We start from the raw sequence: 20,266 nt of genomic DNA, 5'->3' as shown, positions 1-20,266 counted from the left end.
CTTACCTTCTCTGCCAGGAGGGGTAGAGGCATAGACACTGGAGCCCTGAGTCTTTTTTAAGGTGGATTCCACCAGAAGGGACTCATGGGGCAATTGAGATTTGTCGAATCCAGGAATAGGGATGACACGGTAAAGGTTGTCCAGTTTACGGGGGGCTCCCGGTACCGTGAGGGGATTTTCCAAGTTTTTGTAGAACGTTTCCCGTAGGATGTCATGCACGGGAAGCTTGAGGAACTCCTTAGGAGGTTGCTCAAAGTCTAAAGCCTCTAGAAAGGCTTGAGACTTTTTGGAGTCAGATTCTAGGGGAAGGGACAGGGCAGCAGACATTTCTCTCAGAAATTTAGAAAATGAGGACTGCTCTGGTTTAGAGGTGGCATCGGGTGCCGATGGTTCCTCATCAGATGAGGAGGGATCCTCCTCGGTACCGAGAGGAGTTTCCTCCCATAAGTCAGGGTCCCTGACCTCTGGTGCATGTCGAGACACCGGGGTGGAGGGCGCGGTATGGCGAGTCTTGGACAAAGACTTTCCAGAGCGCACCGAAACGGTACCAGGGGAGGACGACCGGCGTCGATCTCGGTCCCGAGAAGAATGCCGTACCGCCTGGTGCCGAGGAGGATCCAATGTGGCCTGAGAATGAACCACCGGATCGCCATGAAGTTGTTGGGCCGAAAGGATCGGCATGGAGGTGTTCACCGGTACCGAAGGGGTGGACACCGGGGGCTCGGTACGGGGCTCGGGCCGGTCTGGTACCGGAAGGAGCGGTGCCAGGATAGTGGGCAACAGTTGTTCAAGTTGTTTCTTCAACTGCTCCTGGAGTTGAGCCTTTAAGATGGCCGAGATACGGTCATCTAGGGGTGGCATCGGAACCGCTTTCTTTTTCTTCGGTTCCTTGGATGCCGCTCCACGCCCCGGCGATGAGGAGGCCGATGACGAGGCACTCACCGAGATCGGGGCGGAGCGTTTGCGGGACCGGTGCGATGCCGGTAGGGACGGTGTCGCCACCGTAGCTGGAGGGCGCTCGAGGGAAGAGGAAGGCTTCTTAGCCGGCTTACCTGGCTCCAGCGACGCCGATGTGGGGTCGGTCGGTGTCGAGGTCGACGGTGCCGATTTTTGAGGTACCGCCGTTGAAGGTGAGGAGTCCATCGCCGACTCGGTGCCGAAGAGAAGAGTTTGTTGAATTCTTCGGTTTTTAAGGGTTCTCTTTTGAAGAGTGGCACAGCGGGTGCAGGAGTCCGCCCGATGCTCCGGACCCAGACACTGCAAACACCAATTGTGTGGGTCAGTTATGGAGATCGGGCGTGCACACCGCTGGCACTTCTTAAAACCGACCTGCGGGGGCATGAAGGGGAAGATAGCCTCCGCAAAATCGAAGCCCGAGGCCTGTATATTGGCAACAGGCCCCGCCGGGGCAAAAACGAAAGAAAAAAGGCGAAAAAGCAAAGTTTTTTTTTTTTTTTTTTTGCAAATCAAAGAAAAATAAACCCGAAGGTAAAGAGAGAAAAAATAAGGAAAAAAGCGCGAGCGGGAAGGCAAAAAAGTGGTTTCAACGGCCGTTGAAAAAACACACGCGTCTTCTTCGCTCCGCGGAAACGAAGAAACTGGGGACCACACACTCCTCCGTCGGGCGGGAAGGCACTCGCGCACGCGCGGTGCGGCCAACTAGAAACTTCTAGTTAAAAAGGTCCGTACCGAGGGCTCCGTCGGTGACGTCACCCATGTGTTAAGAATATGCTGCCTGCTTGTCCTGGGATAATGTATTATATATTATAATTTTCCTGCTATCCCAAACCACTACCAGACATAGGAGAATCCACATTCCATTCACACACCCTCCAATCAGAAACGTCAAACGAAAAAAAATGTACGATGGCCTCCTGATCACTCAGGCAGCAAAACTAGACTACCAATTCTCCAATTTAGTGATCACGACCCCAGACTACAAAACCTTCAGAAAAGAAATCCTTAAAGACAAACTAACACAGCAAGAATCATCTCAATCCCCAATAGCAACCCGCTCCACTCTGTAATACCACGGGAAATGTCCAGATAACTCCGTTATGTAATCCGCCTTGAACCGCAAGGTAATGGCGGAATAGAAATCACTAATGTAATGTAATATAATGCTCTTGTTGTCAGAAAGGAAAAGACCTCAAGGGTTTCAAACGGTAAGGGCTGCGCTGTTTGTGACAGCAGGAGAAATACTTCGTGCCGTGTTTACGTCTGCTTGACTCCCATTTGCATTTTAGCTCTGCTGATCTTCAGCGCCCACGCTGTGCCCTGTGAAGGTGTGTGCAGCGGTGCTAGACCGACGTTCAATGGCCTCTGGCACCGGTCTGGAAAAAAAGCCACTATATCAAGGCCAGGGTCCCTCCAGGTATATCTGACTTCTAGCACTGAATAATTCACTACCATTAAACTGTTCTGGAGACAGAAATTCTTACCACAAAACCCTAAATAAACAGCACGGATACAGAGGATGAGACATCCAGAAGATTGTTTCTTGCAAAGTGCTGCTTAATTGATCTATAATTTGGCTATGGTTCAGTCAGTGATTGGAAACAAAGTCAAAACATAGAATTTCGTTTCTGCAAATTGACACGTAGGGCTCCTTTTACGCGCGTAATACCGTGTGCTAAAACCCCTAGCCGCTACCGCCTCCTCTTGAGCAGGCGGCAGTTTTTGGCCCGCGCAGGGGTTAGCGCGTGATGAAAAGCTAGCGTGCGGCTTGATAAAAGAAGCCCTTAATGAAACAAGATGACACTCTTCTCAGCTACACTCAGCCCCAACCTACCAACTTCCTAAATTCTGAGAACTTTTCAGCACCCCCTTGAATACCCAGGAACACATTCACTAAAAAATCTGGAAAATGAACTTCGCAAATTTAGCTCCAAAACACAAGGGGATTCGGTTTTGTGATTCTGAACAAATGCTCTACCTTGTCTTCTAGCAATTTGCAAATATTTTCTTCCAAAAGAGGGGAATGAAAGCAGCAGGAAGTAGCTCTCCACCACCAGCCAGCTGGAAGGGGTGCAGTCGAAGGAACATTGCTACCATGTCTCTCTGCACAGACGAAAAATGATGAGGCGCATTGGCTTGCCCAGCTTCTCTCAAACGAAAAACAGAGCAAGATAATGGTAACATAGAAACAGACGACAGATAAGGGCCACTGCCCATCCAGTCTGCCCACCCCAATAACCCTCCCCTACCTTTCTCTGTGAAGAGATCCCACGTGACGATCCCATTTTGTCTTAAAATCAGGCACGCTGCTGGCCTCAATTACCTGTAGTGGAAGATTATTCCAGCGATCAACCACCCTTTCGGTGAAGTATTTCCTGATGTCACCGTGTAGTTTTCCGGCCCTGATTTTCCACGGATGCCCTCTTGTTGCCGTGGGGCCTTTGAAAAAGAAGAGATCCTCTTCCACGTCGATACGGCCCGTGAGATATTTGAACGTCTCGATCATGTCTCCCCTCTCTCTGCGTTCCTCGAGTGAGTATAGCTGCAATCTTTTCAGCCGTTCCTCATACGGGAGATCCTTGAGTCCCGAGACCATCCGGGTGGCCATTCGCTGGACCGATTCAAGTCTCAGCACATCTTTGCGATAATGCGGACTCCAGAATTGTACACAGTATTCCTGATGGGGTCTCACCATGGATCTATACAATGGCATAATGACTTCGGGCTTATGGCTGACGAAACTCCTACGTATACAACCTATGATTTGTCTAGCTTTAGATGAAGCTTTCTCCACTTGCTTGGCAGTCTTCATATCCTCACTGATGATCACCCCTAAGTCACGTTCTGTTACAGTCCTCGCTAGGATCTCACCATGGTAGAACTAATTCTTTCGGCTGCACCCCTCTTTTACGTAAAGCTCACTGGTTGCCGATACAACCCTATAAAATTATTTTATTAACATTTTAAACCAGAGAAAACAACCAGCCAGAATTCATTAATAACCTACTTATCACTTACAACCTTACAAGGATTTTACGATCTACAGCTCAAAACCTTCTTACTATCCCATCACTGAAATATATAAATACATTAAGGTCTACAATTTTTTCTGTTAGCGTCCCTCTCTTTGGAACGTGAAAAACTTACACTAATAGACTTTAAGTCGAAATTAAAGACATTTCTCTTCCTTGATGCTTTTGAAACCTAACTGTCCTTTTAAGGACGACCTCCTAGGACCTAGAAGGATTCTTAATACCTGCTCCCCTCCCTATTGTTTTTTTTCCCCTTACATGTTCTCGTTTTCTTTACATATTGTAGTTCTAGCCCTTCTTTCCCTCTTGTCTCTGTTTGTAAAAGTTTTTTAGTTTATTAGTCTTTTAAAGTTAGTATTTTCCCTAGTGTTGTGTGTTTTTAAACTGTATTTTAGTTAATAGACGGTTTTAACATTTTTGTCCACCGCCTAGAAGGTTTGATTAGGCAGTATAAGAAATTTTAAATAAACTTGAAACTTGTAGTGGTAAAGGGGAGCTTTAGGTTCACCATTACCAGCTGTTACACGTGGAGTAGATGAAGACTTAAGGTTTGTTTATGGGATAAATGTATTTATTTTAAATTTACTATACCTCTTTATCTGAACAAAGCAGGACTAAGCGGTTTACAGGCTAAAACACAAATAAGAAAGGAGCTTTAATTAAATGACAGGGAAGGAACTCAGTCAATCCACAGAAAAAACAACTCCCCCCCCCCCCCCCCCACGAAACCCACTAGAGTTGTAGAGGGTGCAACTGTCACTTATCACAATGCTGAAAGAGCCAAGTCTTGAGGGCACTTTAAAATTTTTAAATCTCTGTATATGGGAAGGGTGGGATGGGTTATGGTTATAGTCCATGAATAGCCTAAGCTTTGTCAACAAAGTCGTAAGCAATTTTTTAAGAATCTTCGTTCTCCTGTCTGGATGTCTATTGTTATGAAAAATTTCAGTAAAAATTTTTGGAACTTAATTTTTTAAATAATTCACTATGTATGTATATAGAGGTAAGTTATTGCATAAGCAAGGGGCACGAAAGAAAATGCACTGTTCCTAGTGGTCTCGTAGTAAGCTGCTTTAGGATTGGGAAGGACCAAATGGTGGTCATTTAATGATCGGAGAACATGGGTTGGATATAAGGAATAACCCAAACATTGAAATATAGAGGAACACCCAGCCAAGAGATTTTAAAGGTAAGAAGTAGAATTTTATAGATGATTTGCTGCTATACTGGAAACGAATCATATTTCTAAAAAAGAGGGGGGTCACATGGTCTGAATGGCAGGAATAGTAAATCAAGCGTAGAGCAGTGTTTTGTAACATTTGTGGCCATTTTGAGGTCGATTTTGAAATACCTGAATATACCACTTTACAATAATCAAGGAGAGACAGCCAGGGAATGTAATGGATCACGAATCAAGTAGAACCCTTAGACTGGAGGAGAAAAAATCTCAAAAGGTACAAAAAATCTCTCCCGCCCCGAAAAAAGGGAAGAGACAACTGGAACTAACCACCTTAATAAGTGATTAAATGAAGTCCAATATTGTAGTGAAGGAAAGCCCTCAGTCACACAGCTAACCTGGGGAAAAGTAAGAAAACCCCCAAAAGTACAGCTGTCACAGGAATAAACCCAGAAGGATATTAACTGTGAAACATCCCCAGGCTGACCTCACATATTTACTGAAATAATCTAGTGTATAAACTAGTGTACTACAGGTGAATCTAAATATAATAACTAAAAGTGGTAGTAGAAGTCATCTCTTCCCCTCATTCAAGGGGATTCACCTGTAGTACACTGGTTTGTACACTAGATTATTTCAGTAAATATGTGAGGTCAGCCCGTTCCAGTTGTTAGTTCCAGTTGTCTCTTCCCTCCTATTCTGTTAACAACTTTTTTCGGGGCGGGGGAGATTTTTTGTACATTTAGGGAATGCAATAGAGCATGATCAAAGTAACTCTGGAGAGAACGAAGTCACTTGTGACAGAAAAGAAAGCTGGGGATCCAGGATAACCCCAAGATATCGGAATGAGTTGACTGGACTATATTTTTGTGCCAAGTAAATGAGGATGAGATAGCAGCACAGAATCCTTTGTGACGACATCACTTTTTTTCTCTTGGCGTTAGAAGGCCAGCAACGTAGAGGAGTTGACCAAAACCTTCAAATATTTAGCAGTCTTCAGGTATGATTTACTATCGAAAAAGACATTGAAGGGCAACGACTCACAAATTAAGAAACATTTCTTTACTGAGAGGATGGTAGCGCATTTATAAGCATGCTTGGGATAGAGAAGAGGGAACTCTACACTGCCTTCAGAAGGCTTCCGGCCGGCCAGGTTTTCTACTTCTACTGCTATCCATTCAGTTGCATGTGACCTTTGGGGGAGAATGTGGCACAGTGGCTCTGAGGTTGTGGGTTCAAACCCATAGAAACATAGAAATATGATGGCCGATAAAGGCCAAATGGCCCATCCAATCTGCCCATCCGCAGTAACCATTATCTCTTTCTCTCTCCGAGAGATCCCACGTGCCTATCCCAGGCTTTCTTGAATTCAGACACAGTCTCTGTCTCCACCACCTCTTCCGGGAGACTGTTCCACGCATCTACCACCCTTAGATTACTCCGGAGCCTATCCCCTCTTAACTTCAGCCTATGCCCTCTCATTGCTCCTTGTGACCCTGGAAACGTCACTTCATCCTCCCATTGCCCCGGGTACGCTAGATAAGATTGTGAGCCCACCAGGACAAACAAGGAAAAATGTTTGATTACCTGAATAAATTCATGAAAACCATTCTGACCTCCCCTGGGAGAATGGTATAGAAAATTGAATGAATAAATCTGTAGGCCAGTCCTTGCCATGCTTCCCGTAGCCAGGTCAAAGTGCCAGGAGAGTGGCAACACATGACATAGCAACTGCAGCGGTCATGTGGCTAAGTGCTATGGGTTGGGGAAAGACCTGGCGACCATTAAACCTTTACCATGAAACTCTATGGATCAGAATCAATATGCCAAGTTTTCAGGAGATCCATAATGACAGAGATCTGCACAGAATGGAGGCCATGGCTGGCAGCTATTGGAGTGCTGTGTTCAGCTGGGTAAAGGCCTCAGGGCTTTAACAGGAACCTGGAGGTTGATTTATGTTTTGCAATTTCTCAAGGACTTGGATAATGAAGAATATCCTGCTGCCAGTCAAGAACAGCCAAGGCACATCCTTAGCTTGAGTAAGATAAATAGGAAAAACGGAACAAAACAACTAGGGCAGTGGTCTTTATCTGTTATACGAGGAGCCAGATCTTGTAGCAGACGATGAATGGAACAACTACAGTAACGTTACCTTTCTATTATGTTCCTTAAGAAATGTCTATATTTCCAAAACATGGGCAAATGTTTTGGAATTTGTTAACCTAAAAAATATTTTCTGCAATTTGTTTGTTTATGGAAGAAATGAGGCCTTGCAGGACTGGAGATGTTCCGGCAATGTGGCTTCTTTGGATGTCTGCTATTCATGGGAATGTGTCACTGCTTGACCTTAGGGGCTTTCTCCCATTTTGTGCCATAAAAACCTTTTGTACTGTAAGTTATGCCATCTGAGTCTTAGGAAAGAATCAAGAAAATGTGCTTACTCTGGAAAAAGGTCCAAATTGCAGGTGATTCTTAGGTTAAGTTTTATCTGTTAACTTATACCCAGGGCCAAGCAGAACAGCAAGAAAAGGCTTACCGTATTTTCACGCAAATAACGCGCACCCGTATAAAACGCGCACACGGTTATAGCGCGCAGAAATCACGATGATATGTTCAAAAACTTTGGTATACCGCGCTCACGGGTATACCGCGCATGCTGCCCGATGCTCCTTTCGCCCGCCCTGACTTTCCGACTCTCCGTTCACCCCCCCTGACTTCCGTGCACTGTCCCCCCTTGAAGGTCTGTCCCCATCCTGAAAGCCTGATGCCCCCCCCCGACGTCCGATACATCCCTCCCCCCGAAGGACCGCCGACTCCCCAACAATATCGGGCCAGGAGGGAGCCCAAATCCTCCTGGCCACGGCGACCCCCTAACCCCACCCCGCACTACATTACGGGCAGGAGGGATCCCAGGCCCTCCTGCCCTCGACGCAAACCCCCCTCCCCCCAACGACTGCCCCCCCCCAAGAACCTCCGACCGCCCCCCCAGCCAACCCGCGACCCCCCTGGCGACCCCCACGACCCCCCCACCCCCCTTCCCCGTACCTTTGGTAGTTGGGCCAGAAGGGAGCCCAAACCCTCCTGGCCACGGCGACCCCCTAACCCCACCCCGCACTACATTACGGGCAGGAGGGATCCCAGGCCCTCCTGCCCTCGACGCAAACCCCCCTCCCCCCCAACGACCGCCCCCCCCAAGAACCTCCGACCGCTCCCCCAGCTGACCCGCGACCCCCCTGGCGACCCCCACGACCCCCCCACCCCCCTTCCCCGTACCTTTGGTAGTTGGCCGGACAGACGGGAGCCAAACCCGCCTGTCCGGCAGGCAGCCAACGAAGGAATGAGGCCGGATTGGCCCATCCATCCTAAAGCTCCGCCTACTGGTGGGGCCTAAGGCGCGTGGGCCAATCAGAATAGGCCCTGGAGCCTTAGGTCCCACCTGGGGGCGCGGCCTGAGGCACATGGTCGGGTTGGGCCCATGTGCCTCAGGCCGCGCCCCCAGGTGGGACCTAAGGCTCCAGGGCCTATTCTGATTGGCCCACGCGCCTTAGGCCCCACCAGTAGGCGGAGCTTTAGGATGGATGGGCCAATCCGGCCTCATTCCTTCGTTGGCTGCCTGCCGGACAGGCGGGTTTGGCTCCCGTCTGTCCGGCCAACTACCAAAGGTACGGGGAAGGGGGGTGGGGGGGTCGTGGGGGTCGCCAGGGGGATCGCGGGTCGGCTGGGGGGCGGTCGGAGGTTCTTGGGGGGGGGCGGTCGTTGGGGGGGAGGGGGGTTTGCGTCGAGGGCAGGAGGGCCTGGGATCCCTCCTGCCCGTAATGTAGTGCGGGGTGGGGTTAGGGGGTCGCCGTGGCCAGGAGGGTTTGGGCTCCCTTCTGGCCCGATATTGTCGGGAAGTCGGCGGTCCTTCGGGGTGGGGGTGCGAGTGGTCCTGCCGGGGGGGGGGATGTATCGGACGTCGGGGAGTCGGCCGGGCAAGAGGGCTTGGGCTCCCTCTTGCTCCGATCGTGGATGCGGGTGCGGGTGGGAGCGCGTGCGAGCGGTCGTTCGGGGTGGGGGTGCGAGTGGTCCTGCCGGGGGGGGGGGATGTATCGGACGTCGGGGAGTCGGCCGGGCAAGAGGGCTTGGGCTCCCTCTTGCTCCGATCGTGGATGCGGGTGCGGGTGGGAGCGCGTGCGAGCGGTCGTTCGGGGTGGGGGTGCGAGCGGTCCTGCTGGGGGGGGTGAATCGGGCGTCGGGCGGGGTGGGAACTATGTTTTAAAACTTTTGTATACCGCGCTCACGCATATAACGCGCGAGGGGTATGCGCGGTAGGTAAAAACGCGTATAACGCGCGCGTTATATGCGTGAAAATACGGTAATCTGCTTCAATTTTGCAAACATGGGTTTGAGTCATTTATAGATTTGACTAACATAGAAACATAGAAAAAGCGGCAGAAAAGGGCTATAGCCCACCAAGTCTGCCCATTCCAAGTATCCCCTCCCCTGAATTTACTCCCTTAAAGATCCCACGTGAGTATCCCATTTTCTCTTAAAATACGTCACGCTGCTGGCCTTTATCACCTGGAGTGGGAGTCTGTTCCAATGATCCACTACTCTTTCGGTGAAGAAGTACTTCCTGGAGTCGCCATGAAACTTCCCTCCCCTGATCTTCAGCGGATGCCCTCTGGTGGTCGAGGGTCCCATGAGCCAGAAGATATCATCTTCTGACTCGATGCGTCCCGTGATGTACTTATATGTTTCAATCATATCTCCCCGTTCTCTTCTTTCCTCAAGTGAGTACAGCCGCAATTTTTTAAATCTTTCTTCATACGTGAGATCCTTGAGCCCCAAGACCATCCTGGTGGCCGTTTGCTGAACCGACTCGATCCTCAGCACGTACTGCATTGTGGGGTTCCCTCCTCCCAATCTACTGAGATGTGAACATATAGTAATCCTTTTAAATGGGGAGTTGTGAGAGCGGTCACAGGTATAACTTTGGACAGTAAATCAGGGCAGCCTGCCTGGGAATTTAGGGAATAAGTCAGTGCTGAATGACACATTTATCATTTCTTCTAGAGTTACACAGAAGGGCTTCAATGTTTTGCAAAGTAAAAACATGAGAATAGCCTTACTGGGTCAGTATCCCATTTTTATGGTGGCCATTCCAGGTTCACAAGTACCTGGCAAAATCCCAAATAGTAGCAGCATTCCATGCCACTGATCCAGAGCAAGCAGTGGCTTCCCCCATGTCTGTCTCAATAGCAGACAATGGACTTTTCCTCCAGGAACTTGCCCAAAACATTTTTAAAACCAGCCACATTAACCGCTCTTACCACATCCTTTGGCAACGCATTCCAGAGCTTAACTATTCTCTGAGTGAAAAGATATTTCCTCCTATTGGTTCTAAAAGTATTACTCTGTAACTTCATTGACTGTCTCCTAGTCTTTGTAAAGACTATTTTGTGATAGCAATGTTCAGAACTTCAAGCCCTGTCATGTATGGGTGCCTAAATCTTTTCTTGAGAGTCGATCTTCTTTTGGTTAGTCCCTTGCTTTTACCTAAAGTTCAGGCTAATCTCCATTTAGGAATGATCCTTTCGAGCAACATGAACCCACCATGGTAGGAACAATAAACGAAACACTTGAAACAGTAGCAACATGGATGAAAACTGAAACTTAACCTTGACAAAACAAACTTCATCCTCCTAGAAAACAGCAAAACCCCAACCTTGACCAACCTAATGATAAACACAATCTCATACCCCATCCAACCCACACTAAAACTCCTCGAAGTACTGATAGACAGAGGCTATACCATGCAACCTCAAATCAACAAAATAATAAAAACATCATTCACAACTATGAGAAACCTAAGACAAGTATGAAAATACTTCGACAGAAAACAATTCCAACTAGTGGTTCAATCACTGATCCTCGGCCTAACTGATTACTGTAACATACTTTATCTCCCCTGTCCAGCAGCCGCGATAAAACAACTCCAAACAATACAAAACACAGCCCTAAGACTTATCTATTCATTGAAAAAATACGACCACATCACAGAGGCATATCATGACTCACACTGGCTCCCTATACAAGCCAGAGTGCAATTCAAAGCTATAAACGGGGACAGCCCTACCTACTAACTCAATCCACCTCAACCAGACACAGAAGAACCCACACGATATTCACATACCCACCTACCAAAAATGTCAAAAGAAGAAAAATGTATGACAACCTATTGGCCTCCAAAGCAGCAAAACTGGACCGACAACTCACCAATCTGATGACTTCGACTACAAAACCTTCAAAAAAGACACAAAAACTCTACTTTCAAAAAAATACATAAAACCAAAATAACTCAACCAAACATGCTCCTATCTCCTTCTACAATACCAACTACCCATCACCAAACCAGAAAATGTTCAATCCATTCCCTAAATATTTCTTATATCTTAATTTTTTAACAATATATACTTCTTAATATCTTAATCAATTCTTATGTAATCCGCCTTGAACCACAAGGTAAAGGCGGAATAAAAATCACTAATGTAATGTATTCTCTGGATAAGTTGCCAACTGGAATCATAGGCCTGACTCCCAGTGCATTCTGTGATGCGCTGGGAGTGGCCTAAGATTCTGATTGGCCAGATCCCTTAAGCCATCCCCCCTCCCCCCGGTTTCACAATTCTATAACTGGCGCTTATGACAGACGCCGGTTAGAGAATTGTGGTTTTAGGCGAAGGAGAAGTCTCCTCCTACGCCTAAAGGCCCTGATTCTATAAAGTGCGTCCCGATTTTAGGCAGCTGTAGGCGTCCTACAGCTGTCTAATCAGCCAATCGGGATGCACGTTTTTTTTAAAAAAATGCTCCCTAGGCAGGCCGCCTATATTGAAGGCGCCTCCGGGAGCCTAGGGAGGCCTGCAAGACGCCTAAGGGCCTTAGGCAAACCTAGGCAGCCCTACGTGTCTCCCTAGTAGAGGAAGAGACGCTTACAATGTAGGCCAACAAAATGCTGGTCTACATTGTAAGTAGACGCGGCCGCTATACTTATTGCGCCAAGGGATCTCTCTGCCGCTATAAGTATAGCGGGCCGCGGCCCCCTGTCCGATTGCAGGCAGGAGGGTACCCAAAACCTCATACTGAAAGATGCTCTCCCCCGACACTACCGCATAGAGCCTGGGCCAATTAGGCCTTAGATTAAGTGGGGATGGGCGGACCCGCTATGCCTAAGGCCTGATTGGTCCAGGCTTCTAGAGCCTGGGCCAATCAGGCCTTAGGCTTCTGCGGGATGGGCCGGGAAGGGGCGGGCCCGCCTCATTTCGACGAGGCGGGCCTGCCGGCTGGACGGGTAAGACCCGTCTGGCCAAAAGAAAAGGTTAGTTTGGTGGGGTGGAGGTTTGGGGGCTGTTAGCGCGGGAGGGGGAGAGTGCGGAGGGGTGTGTCTTCGGGCAGGAGGGATTGGGCACCCTCCTGCCAGCAATCGGTAGTGTCGGGGGTGGGGGCGATCAGTAGTGTCGGGGGGGGGGGGCATCTTCTGGCAGGAGGGTTTGGGCACTTCCTGCCGGCAATTGGACAGGCGGCCGCGGTCCGCTATACTTATAGCGGCAGAGAGATCCCTTGCTGCGATAAGTGTAGCGGGCCGTGTCTAATCTAACCCGATTCTCTAACCAGCGTCTGTACCATGGACGCCGGTTACAGAATCGGGGTTTAGTGTAGGCCCGATTCTGAATAGGACACCTCTCCCGGGCGTCCTATACAGAATCAGGGCCAAAATGTCTTGTTTTGGGCATTTGGGACTTGGCCAAATTTTTTTTGGGAATAGGGCTTAAAGATAGACATAGTGGCGGTCTGGGCGATTAAACACCTGAACATATAGACTGGCCATTCTCGAACCCCCCCTCCCCCCCACACACACACATTTTGGACATTTTTTTTGAGAATGGACATTTCCTTGCTGCCTCCATGGCTCGTAACACTTGCATTGTGAGGTCATACAGCTTTATGGTTGTAGAATCATAGAAACATGATGGCAGATAAAGGCCAAATGGCCCATCCATTCTGCCCATCTTCAGCATCCACTGTCTCCTCCTCTCCCTATTGGCTAAGGCTCTTTACACCTGCATTGTGATGTCACAGAACTTTAGCAACATAGAAATATGATGGCAGATAAAGGCCAAATGGCCCATCCAGTCTGTCCATCTGCAGCATCCACTATCTCCTCCTCTCCCTATTGGCTAAGGCTCTTAACATTTGCATCTCCTCTTCCTATAGGCTAAGGCTCTTTACACCTGCATTGTGATGTCACAGAACTTTAGTAACATAGAAACATGATGGCAGATAAAGGCCAAATGGCCCATCCAGTCTGTACATCCGCAGCATCCACTATCTCCTTCTCTCTCTATTGGTTAAGGCTCTTAACATTTGCATCTCCTCTTCCTATAGGCTAAGGCTCTTTCCACCTGCATTGTGATGTCACAGAACTTTAGTAACATAGAAACATGATGGCAGATAAAGGCCAAAAGGCCCATCCAGTCTGTCCATCTGCAGCATCCACTATCTCCTCCTCTCCCTATTGGTTAAGGCTCTTAACATTTGCATCTCCTCTTCCTATAGGCTAAGGCTCTTTACACCTGCATTGTGATGTCACAGAACTTTAGTAACATAGAAACATGATGGCAGATAAAGGACAAATGGCCCATCCAGAGTATCCATTATCTCCTTCTCTCCCTAAGAGATCCCATAGAAACATAATGACAATTTTACTCCGATTGCAAATAAATATCCCCTCCCACAAACATCACTAATCTTAGGGCTCCTTTTACTAAGGTGCGCTAGCGTTTTTAGCGCACACTGCATTGCCGCGCGCGCTAACCCCCTGCTACATGCCAAGAACTAATGCCAGCTCAATGCTGGCGTTAGCGTGTAGTGCACGGGGCAATGCAGCACGCGCTAAGCGCACGCTAAAACCGCTAGCGCAGCTTAGTAAAAGGAGCCCTAAGTATCACTGGAGTAACAAAGTTTTCAATCATTTGTGAAAACAGTCTGTATACATCAGAAAATCTTTTTTTTTTTTCATAGAATAGAGTTATATCTGTCTATACACGGAGGTATAAAACATGGTCTAAATGACTTTGCTGAAACACTCCTTTCTAAAACGTTTCTGTATTATCAGATTTAATTAATTGGCAAAGGTAAAGTCCAATAATATCAAATCAAAACCATGGTCCAACCCATGCGGAGTTCCACAAGGATCACCTCTATCACCTACGCTCTTCAACCTCTTTATTTCCTCCCTTGGAGCCACTTTAGATAACTTAAATGTTACATCCTTCAGCTACGCAGACGACATCACCATACTCCTCCCCTTCGACCCATCAGAGCCCACCACTACAGCAAAACTGGAAATAACACTAGATGCAGTGGAAAAATGGATGGTAGCCCACAAACTGAAACTAAACTCAGATAAAACAAAATTCCTTCTGCTCGAAAAGGCCAAAACTCCCACCTTTACAGAACTGAAAATTAAAAACACCAAATACCCAATACAGCCTGAACTCAAACTCCTAGGAGTAACGATAGACAGATGCTGCACAATGCAGTCCCAAATCAATAAAACTTCCCAGAAAGCTTTTTTAATTATGAGAAATCTACGTAAAATAAGAAAATTCTTCGACCCAGCACAATTCAGGCTAATTGTCCAATCCCTAGTCTTAGGTCTACTGGACTATTGCAATTTCCTCTATCTACCTTGTCCTGCCAACATGATAAAACAACTTCAGACTATACAAAACACTGCCGTCAGACTGATCTACTCCCTGAGAAAATATGATCATATTACAACTGCCTTCCTAGACTCTCACTGGCTACCTATGCAAGCACAAATTCAATTCAAATTCTGTCTATTATTCAAAGCATTAAACGGCTCCGCCCCCCCTATCTAAACAACCGCCTAAACCAGATCCTCACCTCAAGACAAAGAAGAACTCCGAACCCTTTTGCCTTCCCTCCACTCAAGGGCACTCAGCGCAAAAAGATGTTTCATAACCTTCTGGCGACGCAAGCAGCAAAACTTAACCACTCCATCTCCAACCTGTTGACGGCAACGGGCGACTTCAAAACTTTTCGAAAAGAAATCAAAACCCTACTTTTCAAAAAATGTACCCAGATATCTTAACCCAACCCTTCCCCCTCCTCCTAGATAAATTCTCCCCCAAAACCTCCACTTAAATAATCTCTTCCTCCCCAAAACACCAACCAAGTATTCAGATCCCTGAAATGTAACGTAATCTTATTTGTACTCCAACTGTAATCTATTTGTTATATCACACAGTAACGTACAGTCAATTTAATATCCAATTTGCAAGTTCTTCCGGAATTAATCCAGCTACCACTCAGAGAGTGGTTGACACCTGGAATGCCCTCCCAGAGGAGATTATGACGGAATCGACCGTCCTAGGCTTCAAGAGCAAACTAGATGCATATCTCCTTAAGAGAGGCATATAAGGATATGGTGGACTATAAATTAAGCAAGGTGTACACCTGGCAGGGCCTCCGCGTGTGCGGATCGCCGGACTTGATGGACCGAAGGTCTGATCCGGAGAAGGCAGTTCTTATGTTCTTATGTTCCTCCCTTGTAACCAAAAAAAAACAACAAAAAACAAAACTGTTGTAACTTCACTGGAAATGTCCAGTTAGCTCTTTTGTAATCCGCCTTGAACTGCAAGGTATAGGCGGAATAGAAGTCCCTAATGCAATGTAAAGGTATCCCTGAGGTTAGCTTAACTGGAAATATCTTCAAGAAACATCTTACCCTGGGCATCTAAAAATATCCACAGTTACACTTTAAAAAGGGAATATTCTAGTCAGCACCAAGACACAGCTTGATAATTCTATCTCCTTATATTCTAAGGCTAACCCTGATAGATGCTACTAAATGCATATATTATACAATACAGTGATACCTTGGAATCCAAACTTAATCCGTTCCAAAGCGTTCGAGTTCCAAGCCAATTTTTCCCATTGAAAATAATAGAAACTGGATTAATCCGTTCCTGGGTCCCACAAACTCAAATTTTAACAGTAAATACACTGGATTTTAAGGTAAAATATTAACAAATATTCCAAAGCAGCATTCAGATTCTGGGGCAGAAACACACACATACAACATGAAGGGTGTTCAGATTCCAAAGCAGAGTTCGGATTCTGGGGCAAAATTTACTACAAAAAAAGGTTCGGATTCCAAAGCGTTTGAGTTCTGGGGCGTTCGGATTCCGAGGTACTACTGTACTTTTAATACAATTGAGAACAATGAATTTATTTTAGCCACCACTTAACTAAGCCCTGAGCCAACAAAACTCCATTCTGTCTCTGAAGACTCGTGATGTCATTAACCCCTTGAGACTTCTGACATTATTAACCCCTGATAAACACTTTAAAAGGGGCAGCTGTGTTAGTCTGGTGTACAGATTAACCAATTAAGGCTTTCAAGGACTAGATTCATGATAAGAGTAAGCCCTGAAAGCTCATGATATTACAGACCTTTGAGACTTGTGATGTCACTAATCCACAGACTCATGATGTCATTATCCCATGGGACTTGTGACATCATGAACTCCTGAAGTTGGACTACGTTTCAAGCTTTTAAGAAGAATCAGGATTGAAACTTACCATTTCCAGATCCATAATCCGATCCTACAAATAAATCCAAATATTAAAATTAGGACATTAAAGTTTGAGAAAATACTTTCAGATTTTTGCTACCAGGCACAGTTTTGAATACACAAAGCACTCTGCAGTTCTGGTTTCTTAATTTTCACATTGGGCTACGTTTCAACTATTTTGTATCCTGCGTGGGTAAAACAATTTTATATTTTTGCACTATATTGGCAACTTAGAGGCATATTTTCAAATCACTTAGACTTACAAAGGTCTGTACTGACCCACGGAACTTTGTAAGTCTAAGGCAGGGGTGTCAAAGTCCCTCCTCGAGGGCCGCAATCCAGTTGGGTTTTCAGGATTTCCCCAATGAATATGCATTGAAAGCAGTGCATGCAAATAGATCTCATGCATATTCATTGGCAAAATCCTGAAAACCCGACTGGATTGCGGCCCTCGAGGAGGGACTTTGACACCCCTGGTCTAAGGGCTCCTTTTACTAAGGTGCACTAGCGTTTTTAGCACACGCACGAAATTACCGCGCGCTAAACCTTGCGGTACGCTTCTAGAATAATGCCAGCTCACTGCTGGCGTTAAGGTCTAGTGCGCTTGGCAATTTAGCGCACGCTATTCTGAGCGTTAAAGCCCTGACGCACCTTAGTAAAAGGAGCCCGTTAGCCTTTATCTCTTGCTGACATTATATAATATTGTAACAGTTTTTTCTGCTTCTGTTGGTCTGATCCGTATGCTATGCTTTATGTTCACCTAGGACCGTTTTTATATGTCCTTTGACACTATGTTCTATTTTGGAAGGTTTTCCAAGCCTTTGTCATTAAGGAATGTTACTTTGAAGGCCCACAAAGGTTTTTTTTGATGTACCTACTATACCTTATGACAATAGTATTTTATATCGCTATTTTTATTTCTTATGTCTCATGCTTCACCTTATTGGCAATATTACTAATACTGCTACTATTTATTATTTATATAGCGCTATCAGACACACAAAGAGCAGTACAACAAACATACAAGAGACGGTCCCTGCTTGAAGAGCTTACAATCCAGTTAAGATAAACATAAGACAAAGGCGACTTACACGTGTTACTTAGGTGAGGGAAATATAAGGAACTGGAGGTAGAGGAGTAATGAGGGAATGACAACAATTTCAAAAAGTGTAATATGTAATGTGTAGATTACAGTTTTAAATGCACATGTTTTTAATGCATAGTGCACATTTTTAAACAATTCTTCCTTTTGTTAGTTGATTTAAGAAGTTTTTAGTTTGTCACTACTCTACATAGAAACATGATGGCAGATAAAGGCCAAATGGCCCACCCAGTCTTCCCATCCACAGCATCCACTATCTCCTCCTCTCTCTATTGGCTAAGGTCTTGACATTTGCATCTCCTCTTCCTATAGGCTAAGGCTCTTTACACCTGCATTGTGAGGTCATAGAATTTTAGGGTTATAGAAACACGATGGCAGATAAAGGCCAAATGGCCCATCCAGTCTGCCCATCTGCAGCATCCGTTATCTCCTCTTCTCCCTATTGGCTAAGGCTCTTAACATTTGTATCTCCTCTCCCTATTGGCTAAGGCTCTTTACACCTGCATTGTGATGTCACAGAACTTTATGGTTATAGAAACATTGTATCCAATCTCAATAGGGAAATATTATTTGTAATCTGTGATGCTTTCTTAGAATTCACTCACCACATCACAGCTCTAATTACTTATAATTTAAACATATAAATAAATATATTTGTAAAGTGCTCAGAGCCATAACCATATTAATCTGTGATAACAATAGACTATGGTTATTGTGGGACCATCATCGCCCTTTACGGTCCCAAGCCACTCGCTATGAACAAACTTTAAAAGATGTGATAAATTCACTTACCAGGTGTAGCGAGTGGTTGATAGAAGATGTTGAAAATAACCGTAGTAATCAATAAAGTGTCAGTGCTCTAGTGTGCGCTAATGATAGACATTAGCCATATTAAAATCGATGACCCCTGACTCGAGTTTCGATGACTCTTCCTCAGGAGGGGACACCGCTAAAGGCTAGTACCAACTCGGATTGCAAGGGAATCAAGACTGAATTCATAGCGAGTGGCTTGGGACCGTAAAGGGCGATGATGGTCCCACAATAACCATAGTCTGTTGTTATCACAGATTAATTTGGTTATGGGTCTGAGCACTTTACAAATATATTTATGTATAGGTTTAAATTATAAGTAATTAGAGCTGTGATTTGGTGAGTGAATTATAGAAACATTGTAACATGATGGCAGATAAAGGCCAAATGGCCCATCCACAGTAACCATTATCTCTTCCTCTCCGAGAGATCCCATGTGCCTATCCCAGGCCCTCTTGAATTCAGACACCGTCTCTGTCTCCACCACCTCTTCTGGGAGACTATTCCATGCATCTATCAACCTGGGGGATGTGTTGGGGGTGGAGGGGTGGGGAGATTTCAATGTCTCGGGGGCAGGGGGGGAATCCGGCAGAAGGGACTGGGGAATGTGTCGGGAGGGAGGGGGGCTCGATGCCTTGGGGGGATGTCTTGAAGGAGTGGCGTCAGGAAGAATTGGGAATTCCTCCTGCCGCGGACATTCAGGGGTGGGGGCGGCTTCAGGGTTTCCAGCAGCAGGGACTGTGCGTCCCTTCTGTAGTCTTTGCGGGGGAGGGGGGAGAAAACGGATTCCCTGCCACTAAACTGATCACGGCAGGGATATTCCCTTGCTGCGATTAGCTCAGCGGCAACCCGATTCTCTAACTGGCGTCTGTGACATGGACGCTGTTTAGAGAATCGTGGTGTTAGGCAGGCTTAGGCGTCTGTCCGTGAGGACAGGGCGGCTTCTGAGACCAGGCGTCCTATACAGAATCCAGCCCTAGCAGACTAAATCCAAATCCTTGGGAACACCTCTGTCCCCTGCCCTTTATTTCTGACCAGTTAAATTTGTGTGTGGGTTAGCTGGGAACATTTGTCCAGTTCACTTTCAAAAGCTCGAACAATGAACGAGCCGTCAGTGCTGAGAATAAACTGGACAATGACCTTAGCGATGCAGCAATATGGTCACTACAGAGAGTGTCACATCCTGTACTATTTCATAACATGTAACCACAGGCGGTGCGACTCAGCGATTACGTTCAGGCTGCCCTTTTGCAGTGCTCTAGAGGGGGGTCGTAAGAACACAGAATCCCAAATAAAACACAGCTTTATTCGCACACCCCCACCTATTCAGTGACATGCTGGTGAGGTGCTGCTGGACAGACAACACACATTTATTTTCAGGTTCAAACTGTGTGTACCTTCACATGCTGTTACAGCTGTACAGCCAAAAAAGGCAGAGAGAGAGAGTCAGCCAACAATTTCTTGGTCTCATGTTTTCAATAATGGGTAGAGGTGAACATATTTGTTTCAGCGTATTGTGCATGATGACACCCAGATCTTTTCTTGA

General features: G+C 46.4%; 1 protein-coding gene across 3 annotated transcripts in view; it reads right to left on the bottom strand.

Annotated features, from left to right (window-relative positions):
* The window catches only part of CEP128 (centrosomal protein 128), a 532,978-nt gene that overhangs the window by 103,259 nt on the left and 409,453 nt on the right, over nucleotides 1–20,266 (bottom strand). For all 3 annotated transcript variants that reach the window (XM_033953417.1, XM_033953420.1, XM_033953419.1), the window contains one exon: nucleotides 16,816–16,839. In XM_033953417.1, the coding sequence (XP_033809308.1) occupies nucleotides 16,816–16,839 (24 nt within the window). The remainder of the gene's footprint in view (nucleotides 1–16,815; nucleotides 16,840–20,266) is intronic.

Source organism: Geotrypetes seraphini, chromosome 7, assembly GCF_902459505.1.
Source record: "Geotrypetes seraphini chromosome 7, aGeoSer1.1, whole genome shotgun sequence".
Taxonomy (NCBI): domain Eukaryota; kingdom Metazoa; phylum Chordata; class Amphibia; order Gymnophiona; family Dermophiidae; genus Geotrypetes; species Geotrypetes seraphini.
Note: the sequence above shows the minus strand (reverse complement) of the source record. Positions and strands in the feature narration are given on the sequence as shown.